The following is a 19,264-nucleotide window of genomic DNA, read 5'->3' on the forward strand; positions in this document are numbered from 1 at the left end:
CCGTACGTAGCGACGTATTTCGCAATATTTTTAATAACCGTCGTGGTAATATATAATTTTGCGTAATTTTTTAATTTTCCGCGCACGTTTCGATATTCCAAAAAATTAAAAAGGTTTTACGGGTTAAAAAAAGAATATTATTCACGTGCTTTTAACCGTATATAAATTGTAATTATATTTAAAAATATACCAATTAATTAATTGCTGGCCTGTTACCACGGTAATTTTTTTCTGGATTACCTTATATACGTTTTTTTTTCCGTCCAGGTAATTAAACGTTCGGGGCATTTTAAAAACGGCGTATATATGCCAAATTATCGGAATAATAATTTCCCGCGCGTTTAATACGTCCATAATGGCCTTAACCGCGCTGGGGTTAAAAAATTTTTGCCATATTTTTTTAAAAACCACCGTAATACCCCAACCCGTGGGGGTACGTTTGGCGTTTGGGATTTTATTATATGGCACCGAAACCAATTTGGCCAATTTGGTCGTTACCGCGTATAATTTCCTCGTTACCATCCGCAATTTGTTATTTACGCGGATTAAAATACGGTTGGACGGTTATTTTGTTAAACGTTTTAAAATTTGGAAACGGTTCCGGTCCGATTAAAAAAAAATTACGGAATTATTAGGTACATTACCGGACGTCGTACGTATTGGGTATAAACGCGTAACCGGAATTAATATTCGCGTTAGGGCCGCCGTTAATGGCGTGGCAATTTGTTCGGCCCATATAACCAATTTATTAATAAACGTGCCTTTATTTTTAAAAACCGACAATATTATACCCGTTTTTATAATTAAAATATTGCGTTTTTCGTTAAAATTGGTCGGCGAACGCGACGGGGAGCGCAAACGTTTTTTTTTAAGGAGGGTGCGATTAAAAAACCAGCCGTTAATTATATTATTAAATTCGAAAACAATTTTCCTAAACGCGGCGTTCTCCGGGGTTTGTAAATTTTCGAATTTGGTTATAAAAACCTTTTCGAACTAATTACCAATTATTTCCACGTTTTTTAATTTTTGTTACAATATTTTAATGGCCAGGACCGGAAAATTGGAATATTTTCCGCGGCCGGCCGGTTTAAGCGTATTAACGGTGCGCGTGTCGAAAAATACGTATTCCAATTCGGCCTGGCCCAACGGCAAAGCCTGCGGCGTATTTTACGGACGTGCGCGGCGGTTTAAAACTTTTAATAAAGCTATAACGACCGGCGTCCGGAGGGCGAAAATTCTTCAGCTGTTAAATTTATTGGTGTATTTGGGTGTAAATCGTTAACAAAAGTGGGTTTAACCCATAAATGTGGAGGATGTTTGCTATGTTTTCGTTAAGAAAAAAGGGTTTTCGACGACCGTACCGACGACCAAATTGGATTTACAATGGACCGGACCATGGCAGATTTTAAAAAAACGAGGATATAATTATATTTTAAACGTATTTAAATCGTTTAAAGGAAAAAACTTGTTCCACGTAAACCGCCTCCGTAAAACCGCAATGGACCCATTACCATAATAAAAAAAAAAGCCGCCTCCGCCAAAAAAAATCAACGGAAAACCAAAATTTATAGTCGATAAAATTTTAACGTCCCGATTATTTGGCCGGAATAAGATATTATAATACCAAATCGTATGGTAAAAATATAATCCAAACGACACGTAATACCCGGTTAAAAATTTTAAAAATTTAGCGACAGCCCTTAACGACTTCCACAAAAAATATAAAAATGCCGCAAAACCGCCGAAACGATTGGCAATTTGGATAAAAACCGCTGCCGAAAATAAGTTGGACGAACCGAATAAAAAGGATAATATACCAAAACATGGAAAATTAAATGGTAAAAAAAAAAAACGACGATATGGTTAATTTAACAAAAATTTCGCATAATTACCTGCGTCGATATACGAGGTTTAAAAAGGGGTAATATAACATTTGGACCATGAAATCACCAGACCCTAACCCTAACCCCTAACCAACAACCCACCAGGGTAATACCTTTATCGACGTCGCGTTAAATTTAAAATTTTGTTCATTTCCTTTCCTCTCCTTAAAGTAAAATCTTCGTCGATAGGCGCCAATAAACTAGCTTCCGTGCTATGCTTACCCTGGCCGTGACAATGGGTACGTACCGCCTCCACGTAACTTTCGAGCTTTTTAATAATCGTTTAAATTTCGGTTTTTATAAATCGTTTACGGGTAGGTAATCCCTTTAATTCGGTCTTTTACGTCCAATCGAAATATATATGGGCCGGATAACCGTTTCCGATTTCGAAAAGTAAAAATCCTCCGAAAAAGTTATAAAGTAACGTTGCCTGCACCAAATTAATCGCGGATATACGTTTATCCCAATCGTTTTGGAAATAATTAATATAAAAACGTAACCTTTAGTCGATATAAACGTTTATAATTTTTATTTGCCCTATTATTTGGAAATACCCGGCCGTCGAAAACTTCCACTAAATTTGCAAAATTTTGGACATTTCGTCGATTAAATCTAATATAAATTACGGACCTTTATCGGAAATAATTTTCGTGGGTAAATTATAAATACGGTAAAAACCCTCGTAATATATTATAATTATATTTTTTACGGTAACCGTCCTTATATATAAAACGGCCCACGACCGTTTCGTTAACGCATTAATTATTATAAACAAATTATCGTTTCCCGAATTCGATTTGGACATTAATTTAAAATTTACGACGATAATATTCTATTATCGATCCGGCACGGGTAATAATTGTAAAAACCCAAAGGTTTTATTTTTCGGAATTTTGGTTAATCGACAAAAACAATTGGCGATATAACGGTTTATTATTCCGTTTATATTTAACCACCAAAACTATTATACTACCAAACGGCGGGTTTTATTGCGGTTAAAATGGACCGTAGCGATAATCCCATAAATTTTACGAATTATTTTGGCGGACCATTTCCCGTCGCCTGGAATTACCAATTTCCCTCGATATAATACGTATTTATCGTATAATAACGTCCAATATTTTTTTTCGGAGTTACGGGCCTTAATTCGGTATTATTTTAACAATAGTAAATACTCGTTGGCCTTAAATATTTTTTTAGCGAATAATAATTATCCAATTACGCCAATTGGTTTAATCGTTACCAATAACATTCCAAAACCGCCATTAGTAATAATTTGCCAATATAAAAAGGGGTTAACCATATAAAAATCGTCGCTAATATTATCGACAAAACGGAAAATGGCCATATAATGTTTTATTTTCTAACGTTTTTTTTAATTTTATACATTTTTTACCTTGCGGGTTAAAATATTTGCCAACACGTTTTCGCTACCAAAACGGTAAATAATTTCAAAATTATATTGGGAAAAAAAATCGGCCCAGGCCATTTACCGGAAATTAAACAACCGTTTCGTAAAAAAATATTCCAAAATTTTATAATTAATAATCGCCACAAACTTTTTTTTAATACCCATTAATTTTAATTTCCAAATTTTTAACGTTTTAACGATTATTAATAATTCCTTATCGTAAATGGGGTAATTAAATTCCGCCTATTATATAATTTCGGAAAATAATGCGATCGGATGCCATTTTTGGGTATTTGGGTTTTATTACAACAACGTTCCGGCCACCACTTCTCCGGACGCATTAATTTTTACCTTTATTTCGTAATCCGTTTAATAATGGGCAAGAACGGGTGCGGAAATTAACGCCTTTTTTAATATATCGAAAACCACGCGGTAATATTCGTCCCATTAAAAAAACACCGTTTTTTTCGTTAAATTCGTTAACGGTTTGGCTACCCGGCTATATTTTGGGACAAACTTTTTGTAAAAATTACAAAACCCTAAAAAAAATTATATTCCTTTCACGATAATAAATGGTGCCCACTATTTTACGGCCGCTATTTTATCCGGATCGATAACGACGCCTTTAATACCTATAATAAAACCCAGAAATCGTATCTTTGTAACGTGGAATTCGCATTTTTTAATATTAGCCTAAAATCCAGCTTTTTTAAACCTTTCCAAGATTTTCCGGACGTAAATTTAATATTCCTTTTTAATTTCGTTCCAAATTAAAATATCGTCCATATAAACGGAATAAAAATCGTCCAAATATTCCATTAAAATCTCGTTAATAAACTTTTGGAACGTGGCCGGCCCGTTAATAAAATTAAAAAATAACATATTATACCGGAAAATCCCGTATTAGGTTTTAAAGGTTGTGTAATTTCGATATTTTGGATTTATACGGATTCGGTGGAAAATTTGCCTAATATCGATTTTGGTGAAAAATCGAGCTTTGGAAATCCGGGCCAGTATTTTTTCGATTAACGGTAAAAAACAAACGTCTTTTTTGGTAAAAGCGTTTAATTTTCGATAATCGACGCAAAACCGGAGTCTTTTATCGTTTTTTCGTGCGAATAAAATGGGGGCGGCCCACGGGGTCGATTTTAGCTTTATAAAACCTTTTTGGAAATTCTTTTGGAAATATTTCCTACAAATTTCCAATTTTTCCTCCGTTATTTTGTAAAATGGATTATATCCCAATATTTTGGAATTACCCTAAAATTATATATTATAATTTAATCCCGGTCGAAAAAACGGGATTTAATCGGATTTTATTTTGTTAAACACATTTAATAAATCGTAATAATATTTTGGAATTTTTTTTAATAATATTACCCGCAGATTTCCGTCGTTATTAGGAAACAGCCTTTTAATATTTTTTTACCGCAAAATATTGTCGATTTCGTTTATCGAAATATAATAAAAAATTAAATCCTCCTACACCAAATGTATAAATTATATAACGCTTATTATAACGACATTTACCTATCGGTCTTTATATTAACCCACCGCGTTTTTTTTTAATATATATTTTCCTTTAACATCTTTTTATATACGAAAAAAACTTTCGGCCTTTTTGGTCTTTTTCCTTTAAATATAATTTAGGCTTATTATTTTAACCTTTAATTTCGGCAAATCGTAAAATTCCCGTTATATTTTTTATAAATTCGGATCGGCGTAAATTTCCCGGGGCGTGGGGATTTCCCAAACCTGTCCCGATTTGGCCAATAGTTTTACTTTCCGGAATATTAACGGAAGGCGTTTTATTATTTTTTTCAAAGTTTCAATTTATCGTTATATTATTTATTATCGCGAGGCCGATTAATCTTTTTTTTCTAAAGCCGCATTTCGACGATCCGCGTCCGACTGGTATATAGGGTTTGCAAGCCTCGGATTTGGTAATTAAATTATATTAATATTTCGATAATATACCGCCAATAAAGGTAAATTTTCCGGAAATTGGAACCGTTGGTAACGATAATTAATAAATATTCCGTGCTCCGCCAAAAAAAATCGTCCCACGATTATTTTTTGTGGCATATCCAATACTAATATCGGCGTTTCGCGAAACCTCCGGCCCTATATTACAAAAATAACCAATGCAGCAATATTAATTTATTACGAAGTTTTTCCGTTATAATCTCCAATTTTTTGGGGGTGGAAACCGATAATTTTAAAGGCTTTTAACGTTGTATATAATCGCCGAACAAATTGTTTGTTAATAAAAATGTACCCATTTGCTCCGGTGTTAATTAAAACACGAATATTATAATTAAATCCATTTAGGGAAATATTAACCGTTATAAATATGGGGTCGCCGCCTAAATATTTACGTAAAAAACCGTAAAATATCGGTTTTTCCAACAACCTTTACTTTGCAGCGATTTTTTTTTTAATTCGCATATTTCGGTGGTTAACCACACCTTTCCTGAAAGGGAATCCAATTTTCCCAGGGTAATTAATTTTCCAATATAACGGCGTTTTTTCCAAATATATCGGTACCCTTTTTATAATAATTTGCAATAATTTGGTTAATTCGGTTTTCGGAAATAGTGGGGCGACCGGCGTTTCCATTAGGGCAATTTTTGTTAATATGGCCCGGTTTACGGCATTGGAAATATTTGCCTATCCGGATAAATTCACGTATTTTTTCCACATTTAATTTATTTTTTTATCCCTCGTTAACAACGTTTCCGGTGGTTCGGGCTAATCCTCCAACACGTGGAATAACAAATCCTTTTATGGTTTTTTTAATCGAGGTGGTTTTGGTTTTATTTTTATTTTCGGTCCGCGAAACGTAGGCTTTAATAAGGTTATAAAAAATGCTATCGGCCGTACGGACGTAGGCATTAAAAAAAACGTTGGTATCCTGGTGGTATATAATTATTACGATTCGCAAATTGGTAGACAGGCGGCGGTGCAATTCCCGTTTCCAGCTTCGTTTCGGAAAACCGTTTTAACCTGCCAATTTAACAAATTTGTTTTTAAAAATTATAAATTTATTTTTCGTCGATATAATTAGTTTATTTAATTCGTCCCGCGCTGTATTTTCGAATTTGGTATTCTTATATTCCTCGCGTAAATGGCCCATTATACCGTCGTACGTGGTAATTTAATCGGAATAAATATCGTTAAAATAAAAAAACAAAATATCGGCGGCGTTATTTCCGAAACGGGATTTAATATAGGCGCGTTTATTTATATCGGTGGAATAATACGCTCCGTTAAATAACAATTTATTTTCGATCCGGCGGTGTTAAACCTCGAAAATAACCTCGTTTTTATCGGGGTTATTAAAAAATATTAAAGGATCCTTTACGCGGGATTTATAATACGAACCACCGGAACCGGTACCAATAATAATCGCGGTAATTTTTCGTCGGAAACGGGTTTCGCGGAGCAGGCGCAAAATAATGGCCTCGTTTTTTTATTTAATATTATTTAATAAATCGATTTAATCCTATATATAGGTAATACGATTTTTTAATTCGTTTATTATTATTTAGTATTTTTCCTCGGAAAAAAGAATTTTATTAGTTTTACGTATCGGCCCATTAATATTTATGAATGGTAAAATTCGCTAATCCCAATTATTTAACCGAACGGGTTCGTCGGTATTTTTTCGAAAATTGGTAATTTCGTTTTCGCCTTTAACCGTTACAATATTTTCCACGCGTTTCCGGGTCGACGGGCGACGTTGGACCCGTATTCGTACCGTAAATTGCTAATATTGGCGTTTTACGCGGGGGTGATTTATTTCGGGGCGACCGTGGTTAAATTCGACCTTTTACCTTCCTAATTAGGCGGTCGGCTGCCGTTCGGCGTCGTTTTTGGTTATTTCGGTATCGTGCCTTATAAACGTTCGTATTTTTTTTTCGGTATCGTGCCTTATAGGCGTTTATATTTTTTTTTCGGTATTGTAAATATTATTATACCGTTCCCGGTAATTAATTAATTAAATTTTAAATAATATTACGAAAACGATCCCAAAAAAATAAAACTGTAATATAGGGGCAATTTTATTCGAAAATCTAAAGCTAAATATAAAGGAAAAAAAAAGGCACGTAATACCAATCGCGTATACGCGCCTAAGCAAATAAATAATAAACTCACCCTGGCGTTTTATCACGTAAAATGGAGCTAGTCACGGTTGGCAGTCGCCCAGGCACGCCACTCCGTAACAAATGCCATTTTTGGGTATTTGGGTTTTATTATAGCAACGCTCCGGCTACCACTTTTCCGGACGTATTAATTTTTACTTTTATTTCGTAATCCGCTTGGTAATGGGGAAAAACGGGTACGGAAATTAACGCTTTTTTCAATATATTAAAAGCCACGCGGCAATATTCGTCCCATTAAAAAGGCACCGCTTTTTTCGTCAAATTTATTAACGGTTTGGTTACCCGGCTATACTTTGGAATAAATTTTCTGTAAAAATTGCAAAACCCTAGGAAAAATTGCATTTTTTACGGTAATAGGTGGTATTTACTGTTTTACGGCGGTTATTTTATCCGGGTCGATAATAACGCCCTTAATATTTATAATAAAATTTAAAAATCGTGTTTTTGTAATGTGGAATTCGCATTTTTTAATATTAGTCTGGAATTTAATTTTTTTAAACCTTTCCAGGATTTTCCGGACGTAAATCTGGTATTCCTCCTTAATTTCGTTCCAAATTAAAATATCGTCCATATAAACGGAATAAAGATCGTTCAAATATTCCATTAAAATCTCGTTAATAAACTTTTGGAACGTGGCCGGTGTCACGGCCAGACGTACATTGGAGAACCTTAATGTATTAGGCGTTATTAACGAAGATTTTAAATTAAAAAAAAAAAAGAAATTACAATTAACGACGCGCTGGAAAAACGCGTTTAAATCCGGAATTAGTGGACCCTTTATCCGATCCCTGGTTCGGCGTGGAGCCGAATCGTGATTTTAAAGGCAGGTCTGGGGGCCTAATCCTCACATTACCCCCCTTTAAAACCTAATCGACATAGGCGGTTAAAATTTTAAATTTATCACGTGTATTTCCTCGGGGCCTTCCCCCGCTCTCGTGTCTTTTTCGCATCGTATTCGGTAATATTATCCTCCGGTCCGTTCACCGCAAAAACATCCTTTACTGCGCTTCTAATCCACTGTTACAAATTTACCGGAGGTCTTGCTACGTCCGGATATTTTCTGTAAAAGGTATCCAGCAATATTGGTGAATTTTTCAAATCGCGGGCTTTATACCATATTTTATTAAAATCGAATCCGACCCACGATACCTAATATTGCAACGTTTTTTTTCGTCCAAATAAACGTAAGGCTAATATTTGCTCCACCTCCCATTCCGGTTTTCCGTTAATTTCGACCGGTGGTTCCGGCTTTTAATATTATTAAAATAAAGGATCCGTTATTATTTTGCGCAATCGGCTGGCGTGAAACAGTTTATTACCTTTATACCAGGCAGGGATGTCGAAAACGAAATTATGGCCCTTTTTTTCGAAAATCGTCCATAATTCTGCATTTTGCAAATTCAATTTGGTCGTAAGGGCTTCGGTAAAAAACCCCTTTTTACTAACGTAAACCGCATTTCCCACCGTAAAGTCGACCGGTCGCCGTTTTTTGTTAACCTGCCTTTATTGCTTTATTTACGCTCCGAATCCGTTATTGCGGGCTAATTCCTAAATTTGCTGGGCTTAACGGACCATTTCTAACGCCTTTTATTATTAACCGGTCTCCAAATCTTTTTCGGATAAAAGTAGAAAAAACGGATTTTTAGGGCGAGCTTTAATTTTTATTTCGATCGGTATTATACCGATAAAGGCGTAAACGGACGAATTATGGCCGAAATCGAAAACGGGAATATGCCGTCGCCAATTTGTTTGGTATTTATTTATATAAAAACGCATTTTTTAATCCAATTTAGCGTTGGTAATTTCGACGCTGCCTTAATTTTAAAGGTGGCGGGCGCTTTTATATTTATACCTTATTTTTGTTAATTTGTTTAAAATATTTAGGAATTCGGATATAAATGGTCCGGTGTTATCGGAAAGCTATAAATCGGGGACGCCTTTCCAACGGTACACGGTCTAATAATACCGTATGGCCAAAATTTCCGCGGTATCCGTTTTTTTTTCCGGTAGGGTGGCCAAAAATTTGGTTAATCGGCAAATAAAAACCCAAACGTAATTGTAACCTTTTTTATCTTTGGGCAAATTTTTTCCGTTTACCATTACGTATTGCCAACACCGTTTAAAGATTTCCAATGGGTGCAGCAGCCCGGATGTTTTATTATATTGTATTTTATTGCGTTAATATTCGCGATAATTTTTAATATAACGTTTAACGTTTCGATTTTTGTCGGGCCACCAATAATCTTTTTTCAGGCGGTTAAAAATTTTATTTTGGCTTTTATAACCGAAGATTTTGGGTTTATAAATTTCGCGGATAAAAACCGTTTTTAAAAAGATTTTACCATCCTGGGTAATTTCGGGTACCGTTAACAAATTATCGTGGTGATTTAAGTTTTGTTTCAGGTTCTTTTCCAGGATAAAAGCCACCAAATCAGCTTTTTACGGTGCAAAAAATTCCAAACTATTAATGGTTGGAAAAGGTTCGCCGGGTCGGAAGTCGATTTTTTTTGGAGGAATTAATATAATGGTGCGGTTTAATACAGTTTGGGCCTTAACCGTAGGATTGTCGATAATTTTGCGCGAAAAAGCATCGGTTACCATATTATCCTTACCGGAACGGTATTTAAAAATAATATCGAAATTGGCCAGGTAATTAGCCCATCGTATTTGGCGAGCGGATAAAAGTTTTTTGGTCGACCAATAAATTAAAGTTTAATAATCGGTAAAAATATAAAATTTGGTACCCAATAAGGCTGGTTTAAAATCCTTTAACGTATTAATTATAATTAATAATTTCTGGTTTTAAATCGGATAATTTGATTTAATAGGGGATATGGTTTTGGACGAATAACCGATTGGCTTCCAATTATTATCGTTTTATTATTACCACACGACACCGGCGGTGGCCCTGCCATTGGCGTCGGTGTTTATCCTAATAGATATACCGGATTTAAAAAAATTTATTACGGGGGCGGTAATTACCAGTTGTTTTAGCGTTTTAAAGGCAAATTTCTGCTCGGGGCTTTTTTCGAACGGAATTTCCTTTTTTAATAATCGGGTTAAAGATTTTGTTTATTCGTTGGCGTAATGGTAGAACGTCCGAACGAAATTACATAAATTTAGGAAGGATCGTATTACCGAAACGGAGGTAACGTCGTCCTATTGCCAACTGGTGATGGCTTCGACCTTTTTGGGGTCGATGCGGATACCTTTACCGATCTTTAAAAGTAAACCCAGGTATTCGATTTCGAAAACGCCGAAATTTAACTTTTTAATATCGCTTTAAAATCCGGCTTTATGCAACCTGTAAATAACCTCCTCGGTTTGCTTAAAATAAATTTGCTCCGATTTATTTTCGGTATAAATTAATACGTCGTTTGCGTAAACGCTCGCGAAAACGTCCAAAAATTTATTAAATTAAGCGTTAATAAAAGTTTGGAACCAGGCGGGTCCAACCTTTAATCCAAAAGGCAGGACCTTCCATTAAAATATGCCTTGTCGCGTTTTAAACGCCGTTAAATACCGTAAATTCGAATCCATTAACAATTTGTTAAAAGCTCGAATAATGTCGATTTTGGTCATCTTCCGGGTTTTTCCACATTTATTTAACGTCCCGGCCACGTCGGGGGCAAATATTTGTCGTCCTTTGATAAATTTGTTTACCCATCGGTAATTTACGCAAAAACGTTACTCCTTCGATTGCGGTTTAGGAACGAACAAAATTAAAACTGCGGTTTCCTTTATAATCCGTTTAATAAAATCGATCCTCAAAAATTCGTCGATGGTTTCTTTTTCCAACTCCATTATCGCGAAAAGGGTCGAATAACGGGCTAACCTTCCCTCCAAAAGTTTTTCGAATTTCAAAACCACGTCGAAACCGGGTCGGTTAAACGGGAGAATTGTTAACGCCTTTTTGGAAAAAAAACCCTCGAAATAAGCAAATATTTTGGGCAATTTGGCTCGCATTTACGCGATATGCTCGGGGTTTTCGCCTGCAGGAAATGGAATGGGGTGTCCATTATAAATCTTATTCCACTGCAGGGCTAATACCGTATTTAGGCTGGTTGTAAACGTATCGTTTACTGGTACCAACGGTATAGGCTCCGTGGGTAACGGGGATCGTTTTCATCGATTTTAACAAGGGTCGTTAAAGAGGGCACTAATATTAGCTGGCAGGCCTTTGTTGGAAACAATTTTTGGGATAATCGAAAAAGCGTTAATTTCTGCGATTTAAGCCTGGTTTTCGTGTTGGCGTTTAAGGTTTCGAAATATTTTGCGGACCTAAATGCGACGGTCTTTTTATTCCATTTTGCGGTTTCGGCGGACTGCGTCAGTTTGGGCTTTAAAATTTAAAAACGGATTTAAACGTTATATAATAATTACGGGTAAATATTAGGCTATAACGGGCAGGTTGTTGGGCCAAACGAAGCTGCGGGTAATTGAAAATAAACTTATTCGATATTTCGTCCACCATTTTTATCCGATAAATATATCGTGTGCCGTTTCGAAAAGGATAAATTTTTGCCGTGGGAATTGTCGTCCGTTAATTTGCAAAATAAGCCGAAAATATTCGGTGGCTTTTACGGTGACCTTCCGGTTAAAATTTCCAAAATCCAAAGGTTTGGGAAATTTTTTAATAGGTAGTTTTAAACGTTGGGCGACTTTTTTCGCGAAACTCGGTCGAATGGATAAATATATATTTGCTCCGGTATTATAAAAAATTTGGGCGTTAAAACCACGACTTTTATTTTACAATTAAATGGGAGTAAAAAAGGTGTTTAATTTAGGTAATTTATCGATTTTAGCTATTTAAGGCATATAAATTACCGAAAAGATTTCCGGCAACTTTAACAATTTTCCGAATCCGACGAAAATAAACTGTGGCCGGATCGTTTACAAGCCTTTTAATCGCCTTCGTGTTAAAAGGCGAAAACGGCGGCGATATAAACGGCCTTTTCGGGGCAATTGCGTGCCAGATACCCGGCTTTTTTATAAAGGAAATATTTACCCTTAATAACCAATTTGGCGTTTTCTTTGCTGGGCGATTTCGGGGCGTTAATAGTTTATGTGCGGGTTTGGTTCTTGGCTTCCTGGTTATACCGGCGATTTTCGTGTCGACGCTATTTGCGTTCGGCGCTGGTTAAACGTTTACGGCGCTTTTCCTTTTTTTTGCGGTTTTCGCGAAACTTTTCCCAAACGCGTTATTGGGCCAGCGCCGAGTTCGTAATTTTTCCGGTAAAGGTTTCGTACGAAATATTTGGGTTTTTGGATAGGTTGAAAAATTGGGGGTTTAAATTGGCAAAAATATATTTATAAAAAACCAATTTACGTTCCGTTTTGGCAATATTAACTTTATCGGTTAGGTTATTAACTTTACCAATAAATTGGTAAATATTTATTAACTTGTCCGATAGATTAAATTTCAGGTAACGAAATTTTTCACGGGTTTTGGAAATTTAATTATTATCGTAATAAACAGCGATTAGGGTCGCGACTATTTCGGCTACGCTGTTAAAAGGTATAATAGTGGATTTATAACGGCTTTGGATAAGGTCGTTGGCAAGCTTTTTAATAAGGGAATTAATTATTACCATGCGGTTTTTTTCTGTTTTGTAAATTTCGTCGTCCTTTACAAATTTATTTGCGATTTTAATAATCCATTTATTAAAACGATTCTTATTACCATTAAATATACCGGGGTCGATACCGGTTTTACGTGCCGTCCTGTCGTAGGCAGGGTTTTTAGCATTTTGATTATTTCCGTAAAGCTTAAATATTGTCCGGATAATAATACCATGGGGTTTAAATTTAACCCCTCTAAAGGCGCTGTTTAAAGGCGTAATACCGCGGGTTTAACGGGTGGTATTATTATTCCGGGTGGCGAATTAATTTTTAAATTGGGCAATGGTGGCCAAAAAATTTTGCAGCTATAATTAAATAATTATAACCTGGCCGGTAGTATTTTCGTTTTCGTTTGCCATTTCGCTTTTTATTTGGGCGGTAGGCGAGGGCGCTCTGTTTGAAAATTTCGGAATTTCGTTCCTGCCGTTCGACGTTTTGGCAAAAAATTGGTGGAAAGGGCTTCGCGCCTCTTTTAAATGTTTAAAAACTAATTCGTACTCGTACGATCCGTTAATTTCGATGCTATCGACTGGCTAATTTTACTTTATATCGGATTGGGGCTTAACGGGCTTTTCAAATTTTATATTGGCGTTGGTAAAAGCGGGCTCTATTGGTTTTAAGCTTATTGGGGCAATTGTAATTTCTCCGTTTTAATCCGAACCTTTGGTGTTGGAAATAACAATACTTAAAACCAAATTATTTGGCTTTATTAAATTTGCGTTTATCACGCGTTGGAATTAGCGAATCGGTGGGCCGTAATTTTTACGCGGCGATATTAATTTCGCAAATGGTATTTTCTATGGCCTAATTTACCGTCGTGCACAGCCGACGTGGTAAACGATTAAATAAAGGGATTAAACGATATATTTTAATTGTTTTACCAGCAAATTATAATAAGTTTAGAATTATGTCACGGCCAGACATATATTGGAGAACCTCAATATATTAGGCGTTATCGACGAAAATTCTAAATTGAAAAAAAGAGAGAAATTACAATTAACGACACGCTGGAAAAACGCGTTTAAATCCGGAGTTAATGGACCCTTTATCCGATCCCTGGCTCGGCGTGGAGCCGAATCGTGATTCTAAGGGCAGGTCTGGGGGCCTGATCCTCACACGGCGTACTTTGCGGGCGCGCGCGGCGGTTTAAGACCTCTGGTAAGGCCATAACGACCGGCGCCCGGAGGGCGAAAATTTTTCAGCTGTTAAATTTATTGGTATATTTGGGTATAAATCGTTAATAAAAGTGGATCTGACCCATAAATGGTGGAGGATGTTTGCCGGGGTATGTAATGGACCATTAGGACAATTTTAAACATATACCTCCACGGACCCACCGTTCCCAAATTTTCACGCTGCGCCTTTCGAAGGATACGAAAATTAAACCATATTAGTTTTTATTTACTAAATTAAATTGGGTTGGCATTTTGCAAAATTTTACGACGTGTTATTACATGTATTCTGGATTTTATTAATTACAAAACTTGTTATTTTGTACCGCGGTTTAGTAACCCGTATATATATTAAATATGGTTATTTTATTTTAATATAAAAAAATACCAAATCCCAAAGGGCTATTTACTATTTTACTGGGATCCCTTCGAAACCCCATTATCCTGGCCGGTAGCGTTTTCGACGCCAATTTCCTAGGCAAGTGGATTTACGATTGGATCGCCTACGTCCATTGGACCTAAGGGTCGTAAAATGGTTGGTATCGCTAGCGAATTTTGGCTGCTTTTTATCCAAATTTCGGGCAAAATTAAACGTACCAGGGAAATTATACCGGATATCCGAACGAAAATAGGGAAATGGTCGGTAATTTTATCGAATCGGGTGAACGTTTTAACGTTAAACTGCGCCGCCTCCTTAAATATTATAAAGGCCGTATATTTAATTATAAAAAAAAAACCAAAGGCAAGTTTTGCACTAATACCGGTACCAGGTTTATCGATATATTTCTGGGGCGCGATTACGAACTGGGTAATACGGAAAAGTTCATGTCCTTTATCCGCATTTGGAACCTTAGGCTCGATATTAACTGTAAATAGAAGTAATTAAGCTAGCCATGGTGGTAAGCCATACTAATAAACGTTACGAAACCCTATGGGAGGAATAAAACCAAATTAGGAAAGCCCAATCCTGCCGTACTTTTGCAACCTACATATTCGAATACGAATCGCAAAGGGAAAAAATATGGCTATAATTCGTATTTATACCAAAATAAACTTCCCCTATATAAAACACGCAAAAACCTATACTATATTTCCTTTTAAAACTTATCAATCGCTTATTCTAACCTAAACCCGTCGACAAAAACATCCATTATTTTTTAATACCTTTAATCCTGGCTAAATTCCGCCGCCGTCTTAAGAAACCAAGGTTAATTTTACTATAAAATGTACGTTAACATTTTAATTGCACCTTGGAACGTAAGTAGCGACGGTTTACGGGGTTGGTTTTCTTTTTCGTTTCGCGTATCTTTGCTAATAATGTGAATAGCTAATACAATTTTCCCATTTTGGACATTATGGTTTTTTCTTGGCCTTTTTTTTACAGCGGAAAAGGGGATTTAAAATTGGTGTTAGAGTGGGCCGGACCGTTAATCCCCAAATCGAAACGCCGTTATTGGTGAGATCGTTAAAGTTTGGCCTGTATACGTATATGCAATCGCCAATCCCGACCCCGCCTTACCCGCGTTGGTATTTAATTTAACGAAATATAAATGGCGCTTTTTTTTTATATTCCTTTAAACTTGGTTACTTTTTTTATACGCCAATGTTCCCCAATCCTAAATTATTGCTAATTTGCAGTTATCGGCGATGGTTTTCCCCGCCCATTAAAAGGATTCGGAAAAAAGGCGGTTTTCGATCGCAATAATTAAAGGGCGGTACCCTTTTAATACCAAAAAATAATGGGTTGGAACAAAAGAAATTGTTCAAAAATATATATTATCCCAGCAACGGGTTCGAATTTGTATAGATCCTCTTTTTAAAAGCCAAAGTGTATTACTAAGTTTAAAGGCACCCCCGAAGGCTAATACGTTGGGCGATGGCAAAGATAAAATTAGGTAAAAAATCATTTCCCCTGGCATTTTTAATAACGGCCACCCAACCGGGTGTAAAAAATGACAAATTTCTTATTTGGTTAATGGGCGGGTTAATAACCTGCATTTTAATAACGTATTTGCAGTAGCTAATATACACGAGAATAACAATGGCTTCCGCATTGCAACCCTCGGATTTAAGGCGTGACCAATCGAATATTAAATTATTTAAAATAAGCGGTTAGTAAAAAAAACCCTTTAACTGTAATCGTATTAAAATAAGCCGGACTATAATCCGATTTCATTTTTTTCGTAACCATTTCCTGCATAACATCCCTTCGCCTTTTACGGAGTAGGTTGATGCTTACCGCTAGTTTATTGGATAGCAGTAGCATTGCTTCTTTTGCGGAGCAGGAAATTTTTTCGGCGCCCCTATAGACTGAATATAACATATCAATGTTCAGTTTGAAAAAGTTAAACTTATATGATTAATAGGACAAATGCCGGTTATAAATTAGATATTCCCAAAATTAAGATTAAAAACATGGTTTATTAATAATCGAATATCCTTTCAAATACCCATAACATCATCTATTACTTTAAACTATCACCCCCAAATTACTTTACCACTATTTAATAATTTGTAAAAACGCGTTATAACCCCCAATAGTTGTACAAAAATAGCCGTTTGTTATTTGCTAATTTTAATAATACAAAAACCGCAGTTAATATATCTAATTCCAATGTTTGGTTTAGCGACAGGTCCAAGACTGTCGAAAGTTACAACATGACCTGCGCTTTGTATTTTAACGACAATTTGGTTTGGGGACCGATGTTTTGCTACAATAATACAACTATTATATAGTTAGCCCTCCGCTAGGCCGATAAACGTATGGAACTGCGATTCGGTACCAAGGATAAAACAGTTAAAAGTTATACCAAATTTTTCAATATTAAATATAAGGGTAAAAACATTTTGGAAGACCACTCTTGCTATAATAACCTTAAGGGGCTGGTCGTGGCTATTAATTCCATTTGGATCGTTACACCCCCTTAATAAGCCAGACTGGTTGGCTGACGAAGATTATGGCATACGTCGGAATGAATAAGTTCCATTGTCCAAGTTAATTAAAAATAATATCTAAAACTTAGAACGATTTTACATGTGCTTTTAACAAAACATTTGCGTTTTGTTAATTTAAATAGCAGCTATAATGGAGAAATTACGTTCGTTTATTTCCATTATAATAATAATATATGCACATAGTTTGTAAAAATGTAAAAATTGTTATTAAGCTTCCTTAACGAAACGATTTACGATTTTAAATTCGGATCTAAATTCGATAGCGAGGCAAGGCATAACATTAAACCTGCAACCAATATTCAGCGATTTGTACAAAACAAGCCCATCCCATATCTAGACTCCGGATAACTGAAACCGCCTATATAGGGAAGGGAACCGTGGTTGTTGGAATAATAGTTACTATTATCGCATTTGGGCGTGTGGATGTACGCTAACTAGCATATATTACGTGCGATCCGAACTCCTAACTTTTCAGGCATTTACAATTCCGAACCAACCCTTTATTTCCTCCTGTAGCCAAATTGCATTTTTACTTTCTTTATTAAAATAAAAAAAACAGATAATTAAATATAGCGAATCGCATTAATTATATTGTTTTAACCCTAAATCCCTACACGTAAATAAAATTTATAAACAGTGGTCGATTTGTGCTGGCTTTCATTTTATGCCCAAACCCAGCCATTTTGGTAGCGGTTCCAAACACCGCGGCAAAAGTCGAATTCAATCGGGGTGGTACGAAAGTTGTTCATTTTTAATTAACGTTACGTACCCCATTTCGGGCACCCCCCAACTTTTAGCACCTAAAAATAACAATACCTTTATTTTTACCCCTCGTTGTCTTTTATAAATATCTCGACGAAATTCGCATTTTTAAAATTAGTTTTGTTAAACTCTTTTTTTTTAATTTACAATAAAGCGATATACCGAAAACCAGTTTATATGCCCTATTAACGACATTAATAATGGCGAACCAATCGTAAAAACCTCCCGAAAATAGGGTATTCCTAGCAATACTTTTCAAACCCGACTTAAAGGGGCCCAACCTATATAATAAATAAAATCAATTGCCCAAAAATTTTCCCCGATATTACGAAAACGATCCCAAAAAAACAAGGCTGCAATATAGGGGTAATTCTATTCGAAAATCTAAAGCTAAATGTAAAGGAAAAAGAAAGGCACGTAATACCAATTATTACGGAGTAGCGTGCCTGGGCGATTACCAACCGTAACTAGCTCCACCTTACGTAATTAGGTGCCAGGGTTCGTTGTTGTGTATTTATTTAGGCGCGTGCGCGCGATTGGCACTGCGTGCCTTTCTTTTTTTTTTAAATTTAGCTTTAGATCTTCGAATAGAATCGCCCTTATATTGCAGCCTTGTCTTTTTGGGATCGCTTTCGTAACAGAGGGGGTGAACGTGGGTGTGGGGAAACGCGTGTTCGGTGACCGGGGGTGTTCAGGCATTAGGGGTTTTGACTTATATTCTACAGGACACAAGTTTTTTTTGTAGCTAGAAATAATATGAAATACCATTAATTGTGTATATTCCATCTGTCAATTACTCTACATATCAATCTCCCTGTAACATGTCGGTTAAGATCGAAGCTCAGTAAGCGCTAAATTGATTTGCGCTTCTTGGTTTGACGGTTCCATTGTTGGTGGTGGAAAAAACACGTATTGAAGAGAAAGGATGGTTCATGTTGGAAAAGTGGCCCGGGTCCTAATATGGCCCGGGTCCTAATAAACCACGTTATATTTTATCTTAAGCAGCAGCTTGTACCTGTGTACTTGATTAATTAGTCTGATCAAAGCTTATTAAACTGCATAATCTTCTGCAGTATATTATTAGATAGTTTAGTCTTATAAGTAAATGGCATTCGCTAAACTTTTCCAAAAGCGTTATAACGTGGTTCATCAGGACCCCGGACATATCAGGACCCCGGACATTTTTTCTGCACAATACTATTTCCAATTTCAATTGCAACGCCAACGTTGTTTAATTTACCTTAATATAATCGGATATATATACATTAAACATTTTTGCATCCTCCTAACAGG

At 35.9% G+C, this 19,264-nt stretch overlaps 1 protein-coding gene across 1 annotated transcript; it reads left to right on the plus strand.

Moving 5' to 3' along the window:
• Window positions 1-14,890: 14,890 nt before the first annotated feature.
• PgNI_02683 (uncharacterized protein) lies at window positions 14,891-15,130 on the plus strand (the record flags this gene model as incomplete). Its single annotated transcript, XM_031122744.1, has 1 exon — window positions 14,891-15,130. The coding sequence occupies one exon, from the start codon at window positions 14,891-14,893 to the stop codon at window positions 15,128-15,130; it is 240 nt and encodes a 79-aa protein (XP_030984473.1).
• Window positions 15,131-19,264: the final 4,134 nt, after the last annotated feature.

The sequence above is a fragment of the Pyricularia grisea genome (assembly GCF_004355905.1).
Source record: "Pyricularia grisea strain NI907 chromosome Unknown Pyricularia_grisea_NI907_Scaffold_2, whole genome shotgun sequence".
In the NCBI taxonomy this organism is placed as follows: domain Eukaryota; kingdom Fungi; phylum Ascomycota; class Sordariomycetes; order Magnaporthales; family Pyriculariaceae; genus Pyricularia; species Pyricularia grisea.